The sequence below is a fragment of the Carya illinoinensis genome, chromosome 12 (assembly GCF_018687715.1).
Source record: "Carya illinoinensis cultivar Pawnee chromosome 12, C.illinoinensisPawnee_v1, whole genome shotgun sequence".
In the NCBI taxonomy this organism is placed as follows: Eukaryota; Viridiplantae; Streptophyta; class Magnoliopsida; order Fagales; family Juglandaceae; genus Carya; species Carya illinoinensis.
Window position 1 is genome coordinate 1,019,810 of NC_056763.1, and position 22,053 is coordinate 1,041,862.

The window sequence follows — 22,053 nt, forward strand, 5'->3', positions numbered from 1 at the left end:
TGGGGTTGGAAGAGATTGAATGCAAAAGTCATGTTTGCCTAGATGTACCGACTAGGTGGAACTCCACCTATCTTATGTTGGAGAGGGCTGGAAAATTTAGAAGGGCATTCGATCGGTTGGAGGAAGAAGATGTGTGCTTTTTAAGTAGCATTGGAGATGATGATGATGACAATGATGAAGGTGATGTGTTGACTAGGAGAAAGTCAAAGAAGGTAGGGCCTCCCAATGCATCCGATTGGGATAAGGTAAAGTTGTTTGAGAAGTTTCTTGCATTATTTCATGATGCAACTTTACGCTTTTCGGGGGGTGAGTATGTAACTTGTAATACTTTTTTTACGGAGTTGGTTAATATTAAAAATGCCATTAACATAGAGTGTGAAGAAGGAAGTCCCGTGGTGGGATTAATGGCCACAAATATGAAGAAAAAGTTTGAAAAGTATTGGGAGAATATGGACAATCAGAATATGTTGCTGTATGTTGGGATTGTTCTTGATCCTCGTTACAAGATGAGATATCTTGACTTTGGGTTGAGAAAAATGTATGCATATGATCAATCAAAAATCATTGATTTGAGTTGGAAGGTGAAAAATACATTTATCCGCATGTATGAGGCATACATCCAAGATGAAGAAGGGAGTTCTCCTCAACGCACGGGTTCCCCACATGAAGATGCAAGTCATCCCACAACTCAGTCTACGAATAGGCAAGCTGCATTGATGGCCCAATTTAAGCAAGAGTTACAGTCAGAAGACTCTTTGGAAAGCAAGTCAGAGGTTGATAGATATTTGGCTGAAAAATGTGAGGATCAAGGTGAAAGTTTTGACATACTAAATTGGTGGAATGTGAATTCAGTCAGATATCGCGTACTTTCGAAGGTTGCACGTGATGTACTTGCAATACCGGTATCTACTGTGGCCTCTGAATCTACATTCAGCACTGCGGGTCGTGTACTTGACCCTTTCCGAAGTAGTTTAAATCCGATGATGGTTGAGGCTCTCATATGTGCACAAAATTGGCTCCGTTCTTCTTCTACTCCAATAAGCCTTAGGACTTTAATGGATGAAGTGGAGGAATTTGAGAAGCAGATAGATATGGGTATGTAATCAATTTACTTTTGATTTATTTTGTGGTATATTTGGTTTTATCTTCTATATTATTTTAACTTTATTTAATTAGTTTTGTTTTAAATTTTTATGGATTGAAGGAGAACTTGTTGGGGAATTTGCTGATTCTGCGGAAGGATCAAATTCAATGGCTACCGGCTCTTAACCCAATGTTGATGTAAGACCAAAAAGGTGAGACCGTGAGAAATTAGAATGAATGTTTTGTGCTCACTAAAATCTGTTTTTTTTTTTTTCCAGTTTTATTTCTTTTTCTATTACATTTTCTGTTTGTAAAATTTGCTTGCTAGACAATAATTTTATTTTATGTAAAAAAAGCATAATGAGGTGACAATCCCTTTGTATGAATTTGATCTTTGTTGGTTGGAATGATGATGATCTAAATGCTCACATGGATCATTTTGTTGGGGATATGATGATCTAAATATGTGAACTCTGATGGATATAGAGAGGTTAGCTGGTGATTGTTGGGGATAAATGGACTGAAAGGAAGAGTTGAAGTAGGCAAGCTGGAAATACGTAATTTTCATTTGACCTTGGCTGCAAAATAAAAAGAACAAAACTGCATACTCATGTTGTTTCAGATTTGGTGGGAAATTTATAAGTTGATATATATAATAAACTTTGATTAAAAAAATGGACATTAATAGGTTATTTAACAGAAATGTGAAAATGATGATCACTTTACAAGTTCAATATTATATGAAGAATTAATTAAGCTTGTAGATGCATGAATATGCAGCCAATTTTAATTAGGTATTGGACATTAATATTCCTTCAGAATCTCATATCCAGTAATGGTTTAGGTAATGGACATTAATATTCCTTCCAAACGAAAGGTATATATATATATATTGTTGTTTCCTAATATACTAAATAAAGAAATATTCCTTCCAGCTCAAATATTTCTTCCCCTTTATACCCACTTCATCTTCCTCGCAGCTCTCACAATGGCATTCCCATTTCCCAGTCTTTTGCAGTGTCACTATTTTGAAGTTCATGTTTCTATTTTGCAGTGTCACTTATTTTATTTTTATAGTTTGTATGTTACTGCTGTGATTTTTTACTCTTTTTTTTCTGCAGATTTGTGATCTACAATTTGTGGCATTTATCCAACAGCTGATGACTGAGACATGACTGATTCTCACATGGATAATTTTGTTCTTTGTATTTTGTATTGATGTAATTATGTTAATACTTTATGCTATTGTTGGCCATTTTTTTTTACGTAATTTATGCTACTGTTAGTTTGTTATAATGCACTGTGTATCAGTGCTTTTGATGTAAATTATTAAATATGACTTCTAGTCTTTGATATTTTTTTTTAAGACCTTTTAATTTTCAGTTTTTAAATATGCTTGGGAATGGATTTTTATTTTTATTTGTTTTAGAAGGTAGATTTGAATCATCTGATGTATCAATGCTTGGGAATGGATTTTTTAATGGTTATTTTTTATTTTTCTGGTTATTGTTTATTCTAAGTATATTTTTTTGTATTTTTGGCTTTAAACTAGATAAATTGTTAGTGGATTTTAACTGTTGGGCCGAAATAAGTGTAAGAAAAATATTGGGCCATTGGCCCATTTGGAAGTCGGTCGGACCGACTGGACCGACCGGACCGGACCGTCCCGAATGGGACCGGACCGTCCCGATCTTTATAAGGTTCGGTCTGGTCCAGGGTGGGGAAACCCTGGACCGAATAGGTCCGGTCCGGTCCATTAAATCCCCCGGGACCGGACCGGACCGGACCGAACTCCCCCCTAAATCTATTTAGGGTTTGGAAACAAGTTTAGGGTTTGGAAAAAACGTTTAGGGTTTCTGTTTCAATCAAAATTTTGGAGTTTCAGTTGTATTCTAAGTATTTGAAATTTCACTAGGGTTGAAACCCTCTTTGGTTTTGGTACAAAATGGATGGTTAGCTGGAATAGTGTTTTACTTATGTGGCATGATTTCAATGCTTGATTTTCTTCACATTTCTATCTCTTGGTTGCTTTTAATGTCAAGTGTCCAATACTATTCACCAAGTGTGGCTAAAATCTTACCAAGTATCCAAATAAAACTTTTGTAACCTAATTTGGACTTTCTAAACTGTGATTTTGAAAACACTATATTTGGTGCTATTATCGAGGTTACTATTTACTTAAAAAAAGTAGAAATAAATTTTTGTACTGAAAAATCCTAAATATACATACTAACCTTAGGATACGAATCGTTTATTAAAATTTGACTCCGAAATCCCCAAAATAAACAAAATGCATTTTCGAGCAGACATTTTGTCCGAAAACTAAAAATGGTTTTATTATGCCATAAAATCCTAAATATTCCAACGAAACTAATGGCGTAGACCATATCCCATTCTGACACTTCCAAGTATCTAAAATAATTAAATATCACATTTAGCACCCTAGTGAGTGGGTACACTAATTATGCTGACAAACTAAAACTTATGCGATTAAGTCAATTTGTGAAAACTTTCGAGATTTCATGATGTTCCTAAAACCTAAAGAAATTCATCCCTTGAGTTTTTGGAGGGCTGTTACAATGGCCACTCTAGCTCTTGTGCTGAGTTGTCGGTTACTTGCCCTAGACTATTTCCACGCTACACATTGCTCTCTCGCATTATTGCTTATATGTTGTTCACCTTGACATCTTTGCTTCCTTCTGGGTTTGCTCGCATTGTGTATTGTCAGCATGCCCTTTACTTGCCCGGTGTGGAACGCCCATCCTATTGGTGGCCTTGTTCGCTGCTTGCCCAAGGTGATGCTTGACTCGCTCACTTGCACTCCTCATCCCATGCCTTTGCTCACCATGATGTCTTACTCACCCTTTGATTACTCGCTCAGTATTACAACTCGCTTGTTCCTTGTTTGCATGACTGTCACTTCACTTGCTTTACATGTAAGTATCACTCTTCTAATCTTCCCTCGGTCGGGGTTGCCTACTTATGAGGAGCTCCTTCCTTTGAATAGGTACAGTCCTCACACGAACAAAAGTGCTCGCATTTGAGGTGAGCGCTATGGACAGCAACAGGCGAGCATAGGGTAGCAAAATGCATTTTCAAAATTACCCCTACTTTCATACTTCTATACACTTAGTCAGTCTTGTAAATAAATCTTGTCTGTTGGCACTATTGTCATTTTGCATAGATATCTTCTTCTAGATCTCTCATTGTTTTGATCGTATTTCTCTATATTATCGACTCTCTCTCTCTTTGCGCACAACCAAGCTTCGATTGCAGCAATGCTCACTTCTGAAGATGGTTGACGTTTGATACTATACACATACAATGTCTTCCGCAATAGAGACCCATGGACCATGGGCGGAACCAAACAATCTAGTTTGGGGGGGCAAGTTACAAAAAAATAATTTTGGGGGAGTGAGGGTCAAATACTAATTTTCATATAAATTACTTTATAAAAACACTTTTAAAATTGTAATTTATAAAAATTTAAATTAATTTTCATATAATTGTAATTTATAAAATTAATTTTTATATAATTTATTTTATAAAAACACTTTTAAAATTGTAATTTTCATATTATTTTAAAAATTGGGGGGGGGGGGGGCTTTCACCCTTAGTAGTTCCGCCCTGCCCATGGTGTTGCCGTTGCCATTGGTCTATGCATCCTCAAGTTTCCTTACCAAGCTACATGAAAGAGATTTTGGAAATCCATAGACCGTTGATTGAAGTGCTAGGTAAATAAACTGAGACCCACGGTGTTGTATCTCTTCCATGATCGGTTGCTTTATGGTTGTGAAGATTTTGTCAGTGGTTCTAAAGATTTCTAGTTGGATGGTTTGATTTGGATATTGAGTTTTTCTCTCTAATTTTATTTGTTGGACGAGTATTTTAGTTCGTTCCAATATATAGCAAAAGCATTTTAGCCCAACTTTGAAACTGTATCAGGGGCACTCTAGTCGGATTAGTATATATAGTAGGGATATTTCAATCCATGATGGGATCTGTAGGAAGGTAATCTGGGCTAAAGACATCACATGGATTCCTACGGGTAGAGATACAAAGAAACCTGAAAATTAGCCTGAGTTTGGCTCGGTTGGGTTGGGTGTGGGTTGGGTTTTTCGTTAGTTGACTTGGGTAGGATTGGATTGCGCCTAGTCTTGATATCATGGACACATTGAGAATTGAAGGAATGTAGTTTACTTGTCCATTAGTTATACCTCATAACATAAGTTGCTTTATTCCTCAAAATACCAAACCAATTGATTCTTCACATATAACTTGATTTCATTTGAAACACTCACCAACATATTATTCCATTACTTAGTATATATATATATGTATATGTATAAATAAACTACTACAAGCAAAGCTAATCCCTCCAAATTTCCTGCCAAAGTATCTAACAACGCAAAATAAGGTTGTCGGTCTCAATTCTTGCCACGTCTTCTTAACCTTATGTGAGTAAGAATCCTTGATTTCCTGATCATTTCACCTAGCAGGAAAAGCAAAAAGCAATTAAAAATAAATGAAGGGAATTAATTAAATGTGGTGGTGAAGTTGACAAGAAGGCCAAAATGACACCCATTGATCTCTTGATATTTTTATTTTATACTTGTCTGCTCATACAATCCCTTATCCTTTGAATTACTTTAGAGGCCTTACGAGCTACAAGTCTACACCTTTCTCCTTTACATACATTTCGTTAATAATCTTTGCTTGTTTCTCTCTCTCTCTCTCTCTCTCTCTCTCTCTCCAATTAATGGAGAAAATATTACAAAGGAAGATTATTAAGAACTGCACCTCACCTCGTGTGTGTATATACAGTGAAAACATTATCTACAATTCTAAGTGACTACTTCTTCACCTCATACAATTTATATAAATATAAATATAAATATAAATATATGAAATAGGCATTCTAAAACAATATTTAGTATTAATTTTAAGTTATAATTGAAACAATATAGACATCCTACAGCCACTTGTAGAGAGCGTTTTTGCCAGCTGCCTCTCTGTGCAACTGCGGAGCCAATCGAGACGTACAAGTTAAGGGTGAAATAGTCAGCACGAAAGAATATGAAGGGACAGGATTGGAACACGATTTGCATTGATGGCAGATAAGGCTGGCGGCCCCACAATGCTTTGACCGCTAATTGTATTCGGATCGGACGATTCGGAACCGTCAGCAAAAGTGAGAAGCCCTGAGATTGGTGTGGTTGGGTGGGAGAGGGGTGCATGAGAAATGGTGTAGCCTCTTTTATAAATTCCTCCTCTGTCATACGTCTGTCCATCTTTCTATCCGTCTCTCTATCTTTAATCTCTCACTTTAGCCGACCATTTCCTCTCCGCCAAAACGAAAACCTTCAAGGTATCTCTCTATTTCTCTCTCTTTGTTCCTCTTAAACTTCCATTTCTGGTACCACGTTTTCACTTGAGGGTTTAGGTGGTGAGAGCCCTTATCAATCTTGTACTTGTTTCATTAGATATTAGGGTTTTCGGGGTTAATTCATCGGGTCTCTAATTTCCGAATTTCGGCTCATCTGATTGATATGTTATAACTCGTGGATTGATGCTCTCTGTGTGTGTGTGTGTGTGGCCGTATTTTGTTTGCTGAGTATTATCGTTTTACCGGTTATTATTTGAGCTTTGTTTTCTTCTTTTGTTGGTTGTCTTAGTTTTGGTGGGTGCTTATTTTGTTGGGTTTTGATTTACTTGTATTTATAACGTGGTTTGGAGTTTCCGAGGTGCCTATATATATTTATATATGTTTATGTGTCTTCGTGAACAAAAATACGATTGTAAATCGACTATTCATTGCGTGGAATCTATTTTTGCGTCTTCTCAAGTATCGTTATCGGAAGCTGTTTGTTAGTTTCTGAGACACATGATCCGACAAATGCATGAACCTCATGAATAAAAAGTTCGATTTGGATTTTTTTTTTTTTTTTTTGAGCTGGAAATGGGATTCCAACTACCTCGCATGATATGCAAGTCCATATGTGGTTATTGTCACCCAATTACCTCACTGGGTTCAATTGGCTGGAGATTGACTTGTCTGTGAAGCCGTTAGAGTCATATATTATTTATTGATCCTTAATTAATATGTTCATCTATATATCTTTGTACAGTGTTTTTTTTTCACTTGTCAATACTACAATTTCTGCTACTTACAGTGTAACGTCAGCTATGGTATTTTCCCTGTTCATTTCTGAAGAATTGCTAGATTGAAAATCATGATTTAGATAGTTTGTGCCATATGTGTTTTAAATGCTTGTGTTTACAGACACAGCAATTTTTCAAAAGGAACTTGATTGGTAATTCTGAACTATGAAGTGTATTTTTATTCCCATCTTGTTTTGTGACTAAACTGGCTGTTGGTTCATAAGTTTGAGAACTCTGGTGTATGCTGGGAGGATGCTCTATATTTCTTCTTGAAGGTTTCCCTTGAAGCTTGGAATTTTGAAATTTTGTTATTTTGTCCACTGCATGTGTTAAACTGACATGTTAACTGATATGCAGGATAGTTGGTTGGCATCATGGCAAGGGTTTTGGTTCAGTCAGCTAATATTTCTGGTTTAGTTGCTAGCCAGAGATCTAGCCTATCTAAAGGATCTAGAAATGGAAAAGAAAAAAGGAGTGTTAGAATGATGTCTAGTTTACAAGCTCCGGGATTGAGATTGAGAAGCTTCTCAGGATTGCGAAGTCATAATGCTCTAGATACTATGGTGAGACCAAGGCTAGATTTTAACGCTGGGGTTAAAGTTTTAATCAATTCTAGGTGTGGAAGGGGTAGCAGATGTGTAGCTAGAGCAATGTTTGAGCGCTTCACAGAAAAAGCAATTAAAGTAATTATGCTTGCTCAAGAGGAGGCTAGACGGCTTGGTCATAATTTTGTGGGCACAGAGCAGATCTTGTTGGGTCTCATTGGTGAAGGAACGGGAATTGCTGCAAAGGTTCTTAAATCTATGGGAATCAATCTTAAAGATGCACGTGTAGAAGTGGAAAAGATAATTGGGAGGGGTAGTGGTTTTGTTGCTGTGGAGATTCCATTCACTCCTCGTGCTAAGCGTGTTTTGGAACTCTCACTGGAGGAAGCCCGCCAACTTGGTAGCTTTTTATTTTTTGCTTACTTTCTTTATTTCTTTTCTAAATAAGTAATTCCTATATTTCTTTTATAACAGCTTTAGACCTTGTGATGACCAACCGTGGGATGTTTTTTTTTTTTTTAAAACAGTTACTTTCAAGTTTTTATCAATCTTTATCTTTGGGCCCCTGCTTTCATTTCCCCATTGAGCTCTAACATGTAGTAGTTTTGGCAATTGATGTGGTTTTGTGTGTCAACATGAACCTTGGTGAGCCAAGTGTTATTATTCATTTTGAAAAAACCCAGACTTTTGTGAGAAGATTTTTTGGGTAAAACCATAGCTCACGTTCATTTGCACTGTGTGTTCCTGCTGGACTGGACACGTGTTAGCTGTAGGAAGTATGTTTCAAATTGTTGTCTCATTAACATGAGTTATACCAAATAGATTGGTTGTTGTCTATCAATTTTTGGGTACTAATAGCTAGATTGTAGTTAGAATGTGATTGGAACCTACTTCCACTTTCTTGAATCAGTTTTCCAATGGGTTTCAGGGTTTGAAATGTATTTGTGATTAGTAAATACTGGCTTCGTAAGGATAATTTTAAGGTTTCTACTTATCTAAAAAAGAGATAATCTTAACGTTTCTGAAAAACCCAAGTTTCATGATCTTAGGCCATAACTATATTGGATCCGAGCACTTGCTTCTGGGGCTGCTTCGTGAGGGTGAGGGTGTAGCGGCTCGTGTTCTTGAAAACTTAGGTGCTGACCCAAGCAACATCCGCACCCAGGTAAGCACTGCATGTTCATCTTCATCAAACATTTTTTTATTTCGAGAATTCCTTGATTTTGTTTCTTGAAGAGAAATTAACCGTGAGAAAATTTTAATTGCAATGGGCAGGTCATTCGAATGGTTGGTGAAAGCACTGAAGCTGTTGGTGCTGGTGTTGGTGGAGGAAGCAGTGGCAATAAGATGCCAACACTGGAGGAGTATGGCACCAATCTGACTAAGCTTGCAGAGGAGGTAGTTTACCCAACTCTTTCATCTCCTTTGTGTATACATGTGATCTATATATATATGTATGCCATTTAGAAGCTTGTTTCTAATCTCTTTTTCTTGGTTCTACAGGGTAAATTGGATCCTGTTGTTGGAAGGCAGCAGCAAATAGAACGTGTGACCCAAATTTTGGGCCGGCGTACCAAAAACAATCCGTGTCTTATTGGAGAACCTGGAGTTGGTAAAACAGCAATTGCAGAGGGGCTTGCGCAAAGGATAGCCACCGGTGATGTTCCTGAAACGATAGAGGGGAAGAAAGTGAGTATCCCTGTTAGGTTCTTACTTGGTTTGTGATGGTTTGGTGCAACTAGCAAAGTAGTGCAACATGTTCGTACTGAGAATATCAGTGTTATCCTGTACATTTTTTGATAAGTGTGTTATCCTGTACATGAAGATTCCTATCTGGGAAACTGTCTGTCATCTAATTTGTATGTTCCTCTACTTATAGATTTACCTAGTGACCGATGCATAAGTTTGTGAGGGAGGAAACTATGTAAATTGTAGATTGTGTGTAGTGTTTTCATACAACATTTCATGAGATCGATGGGCTTGGACCTTACTTTTACATGGACACTAGATTCATTTCCAAATTCCTCAATACATTGGGTAGAACATTTTAAGAAGCTTTCTTTGCTTTTTGTTAGCTCTATACTGTGAAAAAATCTAATTATATATGTTCTCTCTTTTGTTGACTATAGGTGATAACCTTGGATATGGGTCTTCTTGTTGCTGGCACAAAATATCGTGGAGAGTTTGAGGAAAGATTAAAGAAGCTTATGGAGGAAATCAAACAAAGTGATGAGATAATACTCTTTATAGATGAGGTACACACTTTAATTGGAGCGGGAGCAGCGGAAGGAGCAATTGATGCGGCGAACATATTGAAACCAGCTTTGGCTAGAGGTGAACTGCAGGTGATCTTTTACCTAAAAGAGAATTTAATGAATGCATTTTTTTTATTCTTTAAGTTTTTATATGAAGAAGAGTTCTTTGGTGCCTTCATATTATCTGTTGCCAATGCAACTATGTATTGGTGGTCACTGCGAGGTGCAAGCAGTGTGTGTTGTAGGTTTGAGCTTCAGATTGATTGTATCCTATCTATTTGGTGGTGCCTATCTAGTGTCTATTTCTCTTGGTGTTATTCTTATAGGAATTTGTCTTGCTGTAGTGCTAGAGCCTTTGCCTTGTGTTGACCCTTGAGTTTGACATTACTAGTTTTGTTTGTTTATTTGACCTTTATGAGATTTGCATTTCTTAACTGTCAGAGTTTCTATTTCGTAGAGGAATATAATTTGTTTCCATACTACCAATCTTGATGGGACCAGTGACTGATCGTCACTGCTAAATGGGATTTTCTATCTAAATTATCTATTTTTGTGGTTCTGTTTGATTATGCAAAAGGTGCAAATGAAGTCACTTGCTTCAAATATCAATGGAGATTTAGCTGTAGTCAGATTGAACTAGATTTGCTATGCCTTTGTTGGGAGTTTCTATCTTTGTTATGATTTTGCATTCTTGCCCATTATCAATGATTGCAAATGTTGGAATTGAAGTATCCCGAACTTTGATTGTTAAGAAGATTTAGTAAAATGTGGATTAGCACACTGTGCTTCCTTTAATGTCTGTCAGTATGTCCAGATTAGCTTTACTTACGAATGCATATATCTTGGATATGCAGTGGAAAGTCTCAATTTTCAGTTTCATCTCTTTTGGTGCAGTGTATTGGAGCCACAACACTTGATGAATATAGAAAGCACATTGAGAAGGACCCAGCATTGGAAAGACGATTCCAGCCAGTGAAAGTACCTGAACCAACTGTGGATGAAACCATACTGATTTTGAAAGGGCTTCGGGAGCGGTATGAGATTCATCACAAGCTCCGCTATACTGATGAAGCTCTTGTTTCTGCTGCACAGCTGTCATACCAGTACATCAGGTTTGTGGTTTTTTAAATGATTCCATTTTTTCATACTTATCACTGGGAAGCTTATGTAATATACACACACACATATATATATATATATTGGTGTAATACTTGATGTAAAGATTTTCATATGTTAATTTTGGACACCGGCTGATGAGGCTTCAAAAGAAATTGAAGAGTAATTATTTAAACTAGCATCAATATCAACAGTTGCAGTAAATATCTGGGTTGGCATTAAAGTATTTTATTTCTGGAATTTCTCCATCCTATGTGCTTGGTAGACAGCTTTTCTGCTGGACTTCATACTTCTAGCATTTGAGCCGCAAATGCTCCTGCCCTGTTCTACTTTTTTTTTTTTTTTTTTTATCCTTTTCCTCTTCAGAAATTAAAAAAATTATAAAAAATATGCTTTCTGTATGATTGATGTGGTGTAGTCACAAGGTATTGAGCAAATTAAATTCTATTTTATAGCGTTAAATACTAAAATAGTTCATGTGGTTTGCCTCTAGACAGATTAGTTCCTAAGTTTTAATTTTAAAATCTATGTTCCTTATACTTTCAATTTTGATCAAATTAGTGAGTCACTATTCCGTTAGTCAACTGTTAAAAGCACTGGATCAACACCAATAGATATTTGACACCTGTGTATCATATTTTAAAAATACAGAAATAAAATAATAAAATAATTTAATCATTTTAAAATGAATATCTTTTATCAGTTTTAGGATTTAATTAATTTAAAAATTTAAGAAAAAAAGTCTAAAAAAAACTCCATAGGTATCAGAAAATGACTTTCTTTAAACAAGAATACAACTCATAAGAAAAACTTAGTTATTCATTTTACATTGAAACTTTTTCTTCCTCCGAGTCCTAACAGTTTCTAACTTTCTTATAAAAAAAATTTAAATTTAAATTTATTTTTAGATTTTCTTTTTAGTTTTAATGAATTTTTTGTTTTTATATTATTACTGTGTTTTTCTTAATTTTAAAAATATGATGCACGTGGCAAATATTTATTGGTGCTCAGTGTTTTTTTTTTTTTTAATGTGGAAGTGTTCTGCATAATTCAGGACAGCAATTTCTCAAAAGTTTGGGTTGTACCTGTCTAACATTAACATTGCTGCTGGTTACTTTTCTCTTCCATTTTAGTTATTAGTTTTAAAATATTATTCTGTACATTTCAGTGACCGTTTTCTGCCTGACAAGGCAATTGACTTGATTGATGAAGCTGGTTCTCGGGTTCGTCTTCGTCATGCACAGGTATTATCCTTATGTCAGTTCTGGCACCATCCATCCTGTCATCCTTTCATTCTTTGTCTTGACGGGGAACTTGATATGCTCTTGCAGTTACCAGAAGAAGCTAGAGAGCTTGAGAAAGAGCTCAGGCAGATTACGAAGGAGAAGAATGAAGCTGTTCGCAGTCAAGACTTTGAGAAGGTACAAAGTGATCTATGTGGTTTAGTATGGTCGCATTGTTTTGTGTGGTTCAGTGTTTAGTCCTGCACACATATTGCAACTGGTTTTGCTGAAGGTGGTAAACCATATTGAAAATGTAACAATAGTTATTTGTTGAGAAACAAAATTATATCAGGATTGTGAGCATAGTGAATGTCTCAAAGTTTCTGAATGGTGGAATTGTATTTTCTTGTAAGTGATCGTCACAAGGAATGTTTGGGATATTTAATTTCTAAAGCCTGCTATGTTTCGCGGGATTACCTTGGCTGACAATGCATAAAATTTTGAACAGGCTGGAGAGTTACGCGATAGAGAAATGGACCTTAAAGCACAGATATCAACTCTTGTGGACAAAGGTAAGGAAATGACTAAGGCAGAGAGCGAGGCTGGGGATGCAGGTCCTATTGTGACTGAGGTGGATATTCAACATATTGTCTCCTCTTGGACTGGCATTCCTGTTGAGAAAGTGTCCACAGATGAATCTGATCGCCTCCTCAAGATGGAAGAGACACTTCATAAGCGAGTCATTGGTCAGGATGAAGCAGTCAAAGCCATAAGCCGTGCTATTCGACGAGCCCGTGTTGGGCTCAAGAATCCCAACCGTCCAATTGCCAGCTTCATCTTTTCAGGTCCAACTGGTGTAGGGAAGTCCGAACTTGCTAAAGCATTGGCTGCTTACTACTTTGGCTCTGAAGAAGCCATGATTAGGCTTGATATGAGTGAATTTATGGAAAGACACACGGTTTCCAAGCTAATTGGTTCACCCCCTGGTTATGTTGGTTATACAGAAGGGGGCCAGCTGACCGAGGCTGTTCGGCGCCGCCCTTACACCGTGGTACTCTTTGATGAGATTGAAAAGGCCCATCCCGATGTTTTCAACATGATGCTCCAAATTCTTGAGGATGGAAGGTTGACAGATAGCAAGGGCAGAACTGTGGACTTCAAGAATACTCTTCTGATAATGACATCCAATGTGGGAAGCAGTGTAATTGAGAAAGGAGGCCGCCGAATAGGATTTGATCTTGATTATGATGAGAAAGATAGCAGTTATAATCGAATTAAGAGCTTGGTGACTGAGGAGCTGAAGCAATATTTCAGGCCTGAATTTTTGAACAGATTGGATGAGATGATCGTCTTTAGGCAGCTCACAAAGCTCGAGGTGAAGGATATAGCCGATATTATGCTGAAAGAGGTCTTTGATAGGCTGAAGGCCAAAGAGATAGAGCTTCAAGTGACAGAGAGGTTCAGAGATAGAGTGGTTGAGGAAGGGTATAACCCAAGCTATGGGGCAAGGCCTCTGAGAAGAGCCATAATGCGGCTTCTGGAGGACAGCATGGCAGAGAAGATGCTTGCAAGGGAGATCAAAGAGGGTGATTCAGTTATCGTAGATGTCGACTCTGATGGCAATGTGACGGTGCTCAACGGTAGTAGCGGTGCTCCAGAATCCTTAGGAGAGGCTCTTACTGTGTAAAGTAGCCCTAATTTATTTAGTAAATCCCCTTTGCCATTATGTTGTTTGTACCCTTGCTTTGAATTATAGTTGTAGGCTGTTCTCGTAATAGGACTACGGACTACCTGAAGGGGGAACAGGAAACCGTGGTTAAATTGCTGCCTGTTTTCTAGGCTCTAGGTGTTACGCTTCAAAAAGCATGCATACATAGTTCCATTCATAATAGGTTGTAAGGTGTTGGTACTTTCTGGTATTGTTTTTACAATTTTATCTGAATATCATAACCGTAACGACGGGTTTAGATTTTTTTTAGACCATATATTTGCATGGTGTGTGATGTGTGGAGATGATAAGTAGAATTATTCTTTATTTTTTATGTTCTATCCACAGATGTTTGCTATATTGGACCAGATTTATTTTTATTTTTATTTTTATTTTATGCGTGTAGTATTAGGATTTGGTCAACTAATTATATTTCTTTTTCCAATAAAAAAATCTATTTATATCTCTTTTTTTATCACCTTATTATTCTATATGTAGTATTAAATGTTAAGTTTACGAGTGAAATATAATAGTCTTTAGTTATCTAAAGTCATTCCAAAGAAATATAATACTTTTAAATATATATATATATATATAAATATATTAATAAAAAAGTTCCATTATGCATACATATTTACAAAACTATCATAGATGCATTTTTTCTATAAACAGCGTTGCAATCCGTACTGTGTGAAATTGGTCCGACTAAGTCAAAAAAAATTAAATAGCATTACAACCCATTAAAAACTAACAAAAAATTGTAAAGCTGAATAGGTTGCAATTAGCAGATACATTACAACCATAAAATTGAATAAATTTATTTGCGGCTAGTAGGCCTTGCAAGCAACCATTTTGTCGTGTTAATTGGAGATTCTAAGTCCACTATCACCATATCCTTGTTTAGAGAAAGTAGGAACATGGTTAGATGTCTATAGAGTCGAAACACCAGGATTGCTGACCATTCATCGGTGTCACAAGCGACAATACTGATGCGTGGGGCTTATGCATCAGTTTTGAAGGGGTGTCGAAGGTTTGTTTCTGGAAGATCGGAGGCTAATGAGGCGAACAGTATGGCTTGTGAAAACCATGCACGGCTTTTGCCGGTGCGTGCGCTAGCACTCTGCTCTATTTTAAACGGCATTTAAGGAGGTTATAGGGTGGGTGGCTTTGAATCCACATTTCTTTATCATGTTATTTGAATGTTGTTAGACTAGTTGGTATTTATCATTAGGATAATTATGAGAATAATCTAACTAGATATCTACAAGACTTGTAATTTTTATTTAAGAATAGTGCCACAAACACGCCTAGGGGTGCAAGCTCATGCAAACCTTTTGGAAAGGACAATGCTACTCGGACTGACAGTCCTAATCGAGAAAGTCGACTGATAAGTATAAATCTACTTTTTTTTTTTTTAATTTTTATTTTTATTTATTTTTTATTTTTAATTTTCTTTTCAAACATTTTTATATGTCTTTAAACATGTTTAAAAAATAAAATAATCACTTTACTAATAGTTACTTTCTTAACTATTAAGTAAAAGAATAAAAATACAATCGTTTAGATCATCTGCAACGCCCCCAAGCCCCACTTAGGATTTAACGGTAACTGAATACGTCGAGACATATAACACAAGGCTACATATCCTCCGTACATGACAAATAAGATGCAATGCACCTAACATTCTAGCAGTATGCAATAAAAATTGCAGTGGAAAAATTCTTTTCTATCTTCTTAAGCACGATGGCAAAATAAATAAGACACATGGTACCAATGAGTGCAAATATCCCAAAAGTTTTATAGCATATGTGTGATGACCCGCTTTTACGTATATTTTCACTGAAGGATTGTTTTTAATTTAATTAATATAGTGGTTTATTTATTTTAAATTATTGCGTTTTAAATTGGTTTTTATTTATTTGCTGTTGTGTTTTATTTATTTAGTCGTTTTACGGTTTTTAATCTCGTTTTCGGCGGATCTGTTTTGTTTTCCGAAATAAGGATTGGATCTCATTTCTTCCCTCCATCTTTTCTTTTCTCTTTTTCCTTTGTCTCTTTTTTCCCTTTCTTTCTTTTTTCTTTTTCTTTTCTTTCTTTTTTCCCCTTCCCTCCCGCTCGACCCCCTCCCTTGTCTCTCTCTCTCTCTCTCTCTCTCTCTCTCTCTCTCTCTCTCTCTCTCTCTCTCTCTCTCTCTCTCTCTCTCTCTCTCTCTCACGCTGATCGCACCATCTGCCCAGACCCACCGCCGCCGGCTACCGTGCGGCACACCACCTCCACCATTTTCTTCCCCTCCCTCCGGTGAACCACCCCACAAATTTTCACCCCCAACGGAGCCGCCGTTTAGCCGGAAAAAGCCCATCAAGCCACACGATTTTTGCTCCGATCTGCCGCCGTCGCTCCACCTCCGGCCACCACCTCTTCACCACTTCATCAACGACTCCTTGCCGTCCTAACCCACCCATTTTCGGCCTCTAACAGTCACCGGAACAGCTCCCATGAGCTAGTTTCCATTTTGGGCATTTCAGCCCTTTCTCCGCCGTTTTCACTGCCACCCACGGCCAAACTCCACTTCCCTTAACTTCATAAACATCCTTAGACCATTCCCTATCAATCCCAAGCTTTGGTTTGTCTCCGTTCAAAAGTGGGTATTTTACAACCCACGGCCACAGTGAAATTTCACTGTTACGTTGCTTTCCTTCTGCCGTTTGCAACGCCGCGAGCTTTCTAAAAATACCATTTAGCGCCGTAAGTATTTTTCAAACCCTACTTTTAGATTTAAATATATTTTGCTCATTCAATAAATATTTGTTGTTGGTTGGCTGATTTCGAACTGAGTTCGAGGAGTTCGGGGGTCGGATGGTTTGAGGACGGAGTGCTTGGTTATGTTTGTTTGTGAATTGGTTGGTTATTTGTGCCATGAGGTGTGCGTTGCATATTGCATATTTGTGCATTTTATTTTAATCGAGAAAATCCCGTTTTATTGGCGTAAATGGTTTTTGGGTGCGTGTGTCTCACGAGCCCAAGCCGGGATGGGTTATTATCTCGGTGGAGCTCCTCTGGTCACTCGGGAGTGGATAATACTGAGTGACATCCCGCGACGACCGGATCGCACGATACGGTAACGCTGTCGTGTCGACTCTGTGGTCCCTAGAGTGGCGGGGACTAGAGGATGGCCTGACCAGGTACGCGCGGGGCGTGAGTCTGGGCATCGCTCGTTTAGGTGTCACATGCGTAGTCGTTACCTGTGGTGTGGCACAGAGCCAGGGTGTGCGGATGATCCCTAGGTGAGATCATGGTGCATGCATAATTGGATTGTTTTTATGGTTTTCGGATGCGCGCCATTTTCTGGGAAAATGATGAGGTTTGGTTTCGAGACTTCTGATCCATTTTCTGGGAAAATGGTGGTTTGGGCCATTATCTGGGATAATGGCGAGGATGTGCTGAGGCTTCTGATCCATTTTCTGGGAAAATGGTGGTTTGAGCCATTATCTGGGATAATGGCGAGTCTTGGTTTTAAGGATATGTTTTTGTGGGCCAAATGGGTTTTTTTGGCGTGCGTGGAAAAAAATATGGTTTTATGGGACATGTGCATTGGTTTTTCTTTCATGCATATTGTTGAGTTTAATATGTTTTTATCTAGTGGTGTTTGGAGTTTACTTACCTGCGGCACCATTTTTGGTTTCGTAGATTTTGGTGCAGAGTTCGAGGAGGAGGAGGAGGCTGAGCCCGAGGATGTGGCTCTGCCAGAGTTCTGAGTGGAGTTTATGTTTTCTATTTGGCTTTGATATTATATTTGTGTTTTGTAATATTCTATTCTATATGTTTTGAATAGCTTTGTATTAAACAAGAAAAATTCTGGTACTTAGTTATTGACTTTGCTTTTCGCTGCTTGTTTCTTGTGCACTTTCGTTGCTTATCCACACACTTGACACACGTCGATAGGGTGATGACCCGTGATGTCATCATTCGGACGTCTCGATTTCCCCGTGTCCGTGCATGGGGATTTGGGCGCGTCACAATATGCACTTCCAAAAGCTTTATGCATTGAAAAGACTTCAAAAAAATAGAGCGTATTATAAAGTCTCTCAAATAACAAGACCATTCCAAAAGATTGTCTATTCCACAAAAGATTTAAGTCATCATGGCCTTTAAGGCTTCACCCTCTTTTCTAAGGACTGATCTTTGCCATAGTTCCTGAGTCGTTTTAACTCATCCATGAGTTTAAGTACTTCGGTAAAAGTCTAATCGATGGTCTCTAACTGTTCCTGGATGTAGAGCTTAGGAGAGCTCACTTCCATCTTGGGCACTATCCTATCCAAAGGGAGTACTGTCCTCTTCTACTTCATCATCAGGTTTCCTATACCTGTTACAACTTTTACCATTCTGGGAGAGGAATGGTAGTGGAAACTTCCACAATGAGATTTCAAGAAATCTCAGCAAATAAATAGTCAACATACCATAGATATCACAAGCATATAAAAGCAAACCACAAACAAATCCATAGACATGTACTTTGATGTAAAACCTTGACATATACAACATAGACTTTCTCATAAAATAACTTTTCATCTTTTAAACTCTTAACACATGTTCATATCATTTGAGCTTGGATTCTTGTTCATATCATAACATATCATGCCATTTCCTTATCATTTCATAACATGTCATATTGAGATCACATCTCATCGTTTTCATATCATTTTATGTTCATATCATTACATATCATGTCATTTCCTTATCATTTCATAACATGCCATAATCACATCTCACCAACTCATATCATTTGATGTTCATATCATAACATATCGTAGCATATCATGGCATAACATATGATGGCATATCATAACGTATCATATCATAGAGCTCAAATGCCTTGTTCATATCGTACATTTCAAATGATTAGATATCTCACAGCTCTCCTACGCACCGTGTGCTCCCTGCTAATTACCGCATCAACCAACGATCTACTTGATTGAGGTGACTATGACATAATCATTAACATATTCTTTTACGACAGTTCACTTATTTCACCTTCACCATATTATACCCACTAGCTTTAGGTGTAACCTCGATCTGGTATCATTCCATAGGACCCATTCGAGGTCCGTCGACGGTACTTCTTCAACCTAGGGATCTCCACTCGATTTTAAACACTCTAGAGTAGACAAGAAGCTCCAATAAGGCATTTTCCCGTCCTAGCATTTGGATTAGTGATAAAACATTCGTTGAGTCTTTTTTTTTTTTTTTTTTTTTTATAAAAAAAACATGGACCCAAATGCATAAGACATGGACATATGATGAAGCACTTATCATACTCATGCAACATGTAAAAGTTGAACCATATAGCCTAAATAATAGCATGAATATCGCAATATGGCTTGAAAATATTAGAACATACAATCATATGATGAATACACGTAAGCATAATTGAATCATACTTGCCAAAACACAAAACAAATTTTTACACCCTTAATATAGCCTTGGCTGATTCATAAAAGTCCTCCAAACATAGATTTTCATCATCACAACACTAATAATCATGCTTCTACATGTTCAAATATCAAAACAAGCATGCATAGCACATATACATGTCAAAACCGAAACCTTTATATGGCATGTTCAAAATCTTCTTTAACCAAAACATCACAATACATGACATTTCATTTCTTTTATAAAAATCGAGCATACATATAACAAGATAACATGATTCAAGCAACGAAAAACAAACAAGAGTTACACAACATGTAAACTGAGTATATACATGTAGCAAGATGGCAAGGTTCAAGCAACACAATACAAGCAAGAGTTTACACAATATATACAAGTGTTATCAAAAGTAAGTTGGAAGTTTACTTACAAAAATCCATGATAATATCAGCAAGAAATCTGGAAATGTAACATAGCATATTAGAAATCATCAAGTAAATTCTAATCTTCAAAATCTGAGTGAGTGTAAGTGTCTACAATTTTTAAAACCATTTTCTCATGCTAAAACCTTAGAATCGAAAGTATTCTCCTCCCCATGGTCACGTGTGTGTGTATGGGCAAAAAATAGTGAGACGGCTCTTACCTTTGTGTGCTTTCTCTCTTCTTGAATGGTGTAGGAGAAATCTTTGGTGATTTCAAAATAGTGCTTGAAGAGTGAGGGTGGTGTTTGGTTGGTGAGAAAACTTGAGAACATGAAAACTAGAGAGAGAGCTATGGTGTTGCCGAATGGGTGTAAAAAGAAAATATGGAAATTTGTCCAAAAAGGGCTCCTCACATTTCGGCTATCCCTTTATATAGAAGCCTCCCTCCCTTCTTGAAATACTAGAGGCCATGTGCATGGATGCCACTTGGCTCCTAAGCAGAAGAATCCCTTTCTTTTCCCTAAGATGGGATGGCCTTGGAAAGCCAAAGGTCTATTTTTGCAAGTGGTGTGTAGCCTCCCCAACCGAAACCCTCTTTCCATCTTTCCCCTTCTTCATGTGTCTAGGTTCAATGCACTTGGTGGCAAAAAGGTAAAATCCAAAAACCCTAAATCTTCCTTAAATCCCAACATGTGTGCATGGTTACCATGCAGCAAGTAGAGTGTGTGTTTTGGTGCCTTGTGCTTGCCGAAAACCCTAAGTCTTCTCAATGATTCTTGGTCTTCCCTAGGTGTCCCTTGAGTTGCCTTCTTGCTTGTGTCATTGCCCCCCCCCCCTCTCCCGCATTTCACTCTCTTCCTTCTCCAAAAAGCCTATTTTAGAACATAGCTTTTTCTCTTCCCAAGTAAGGTCTTCTTGGAACTCCAGGTTTTTCTTCATGCTTGACAAGTGTCAACTAAAGAAATGGGGCTTTATATGTGGCCATGTAACCTCAAAACAAAAACCGTGTATGACTTTGTCTATTCTTCTTCTCTCAAATCATTGAAATTGTCTTGGAATTTGAAAAAATCCATGAGTGGTGTGTAGGACTAGGGGTTTCATCCAAAATACTGATTTTTCTCTTTACCCTTTTTCCCATTTTCACATCTAGGTTCATTGTGTCTAAAAGAAAACACACTTGTGCATGGGGGACAAGTGGCACTAGGTTGGTGAGGGTTGGCGTGTTCCCTAAGTAGTCAAATCCTCTCTCTTTGCCTCATCCACTCACCTCCTTCTAGAACCTTTATGCATGCAGAACAAGTGTCATGTATTGCTGCTTTTCTAGGTTTCAAATGATGAGCTTCTAGAAAAACCAAAAAGATCTTCTCATGCCATGTGGCACCTCCACTACCCTTAGGGATCAACTTTAGGCTTCCAAAACCCTAATTCCTCAATAGGCCGAATTCCATGGGTCTATTTCTTCTATTTTCCTCTTGTGGGCTCTCTAGCTTTACACTTTAAGATCCAAATCCAAAAATGAAAAAAAGAAAGTGGCCTAAAGAACTCTTCCAACACCTAGCCGATAGCGATATTAAATAAACAATATCCAAAATAATTACGAACGAAAACTTAGCAAAAATCCAGGATGTCACATCCTCAATTCAAGAAGCATTTTCCTTTAGAAAAGGCAACACTTACCATTAAAATAAGTATTTTTCAAGTGGATCCCACTATTTTCAAAAGGATTATATGATTCTTACACATCTTAAATTGAACAAATAATAACTTTCCTACTGATAAGATGGTTATGACAGATTACAAACTTTCCATCACTTTCAATCGACAGTCACTGCTTCTCTTGGTTTATCGATGTTTGAGAAAAAGAGGAGAAAAAAAGTAAAAGGAAGAGATCGAGGTGTCTTGAAATGTCTAATACTGTTAATGATCTAACTTATTTTTATGTTGGACACATTTCATCAAGATTAGTGTATGTTTATGTACATTTCCTTTATAAATTCGGTAAAAATGTATTGGTGCCAAATTAAGACTTTTTAGCTCATAAACTAAAAAGCTTGCATGATCCTTTTCTCAAAATTGTGAAATATTTTCTAACTAAGATTCTTTAAAGCACCA

General features: G+C 37.3%; 1 protein-coding gene and 1 long non-coding RNA gene across 3 annotated transcripts; one reads left to right on the plus strand and one right to left on the minus strand.

Annotated features, from left to right (window-relative positions):
• Positions 1 to 6,293: 6,293 nt before the first annotated feature.
• Positions 6,294 to 14,362, plus strand: LOC122289540 (chaperone protein ClpC, chloroplastic). 2 transcript variants are annotated; one of them, XM_043096642.1, is made up of 10 exons: positions 6,294 to 6,451; positions 7,603 to 8,190; positions 8,840 to 8,955; positions 9,066 to 9,188; positions 9,294 to 9,479; positions 9,920 to 10,135; positions 10,940 to 11,157; positions 12,330 to 12,405; positions 12,493 to 12,582; positions 12,893 to 14,362. In XM_043096642.1, the coding sequence occupies exons 2-10, from the start codon at positions 7,620 to 7,622 to the stop codon at positions 14,069 to 14,071; spliced, it is 2,775 nt and encodes a 924-aa protein (XP_042952576.1). In that variant the 5' UTR covers positions 6,294 to 6,451; positions 7,603 to 7,619; the 3' UTR covers positions 14,072 to 14,362. The 2 variants fall into 2 exon arrangements, with proteins under 2 accessions (XP_042952576.1, XP_042952577.1); XM_043096643.1 differs by lacking the exon at positions 6,294 to 6,451 and adding an exon at positions 6,508 to 6,529.
• Positions 14,363 to 18,166: 3,804 nt separating this feature from the next.
• LOC122290518 lies at positions 18,167 to 20,746 on the minus strand. Its single transcript, XR_006236400.1, has 3 exons — positions 20,163 to 20,746; positions 19,950 to 19,978; positions 18,167 to 18,475 (listed from the first exon to the last, which is right to left on the minus strand). It is a non-coding gene; the product is annotated as an uncharacterized LOC122290518 (long non-coding RNA).
• Between the last annotated feature and the right edge of the window lie 1,307 nt (positions 20,747 to 22,053).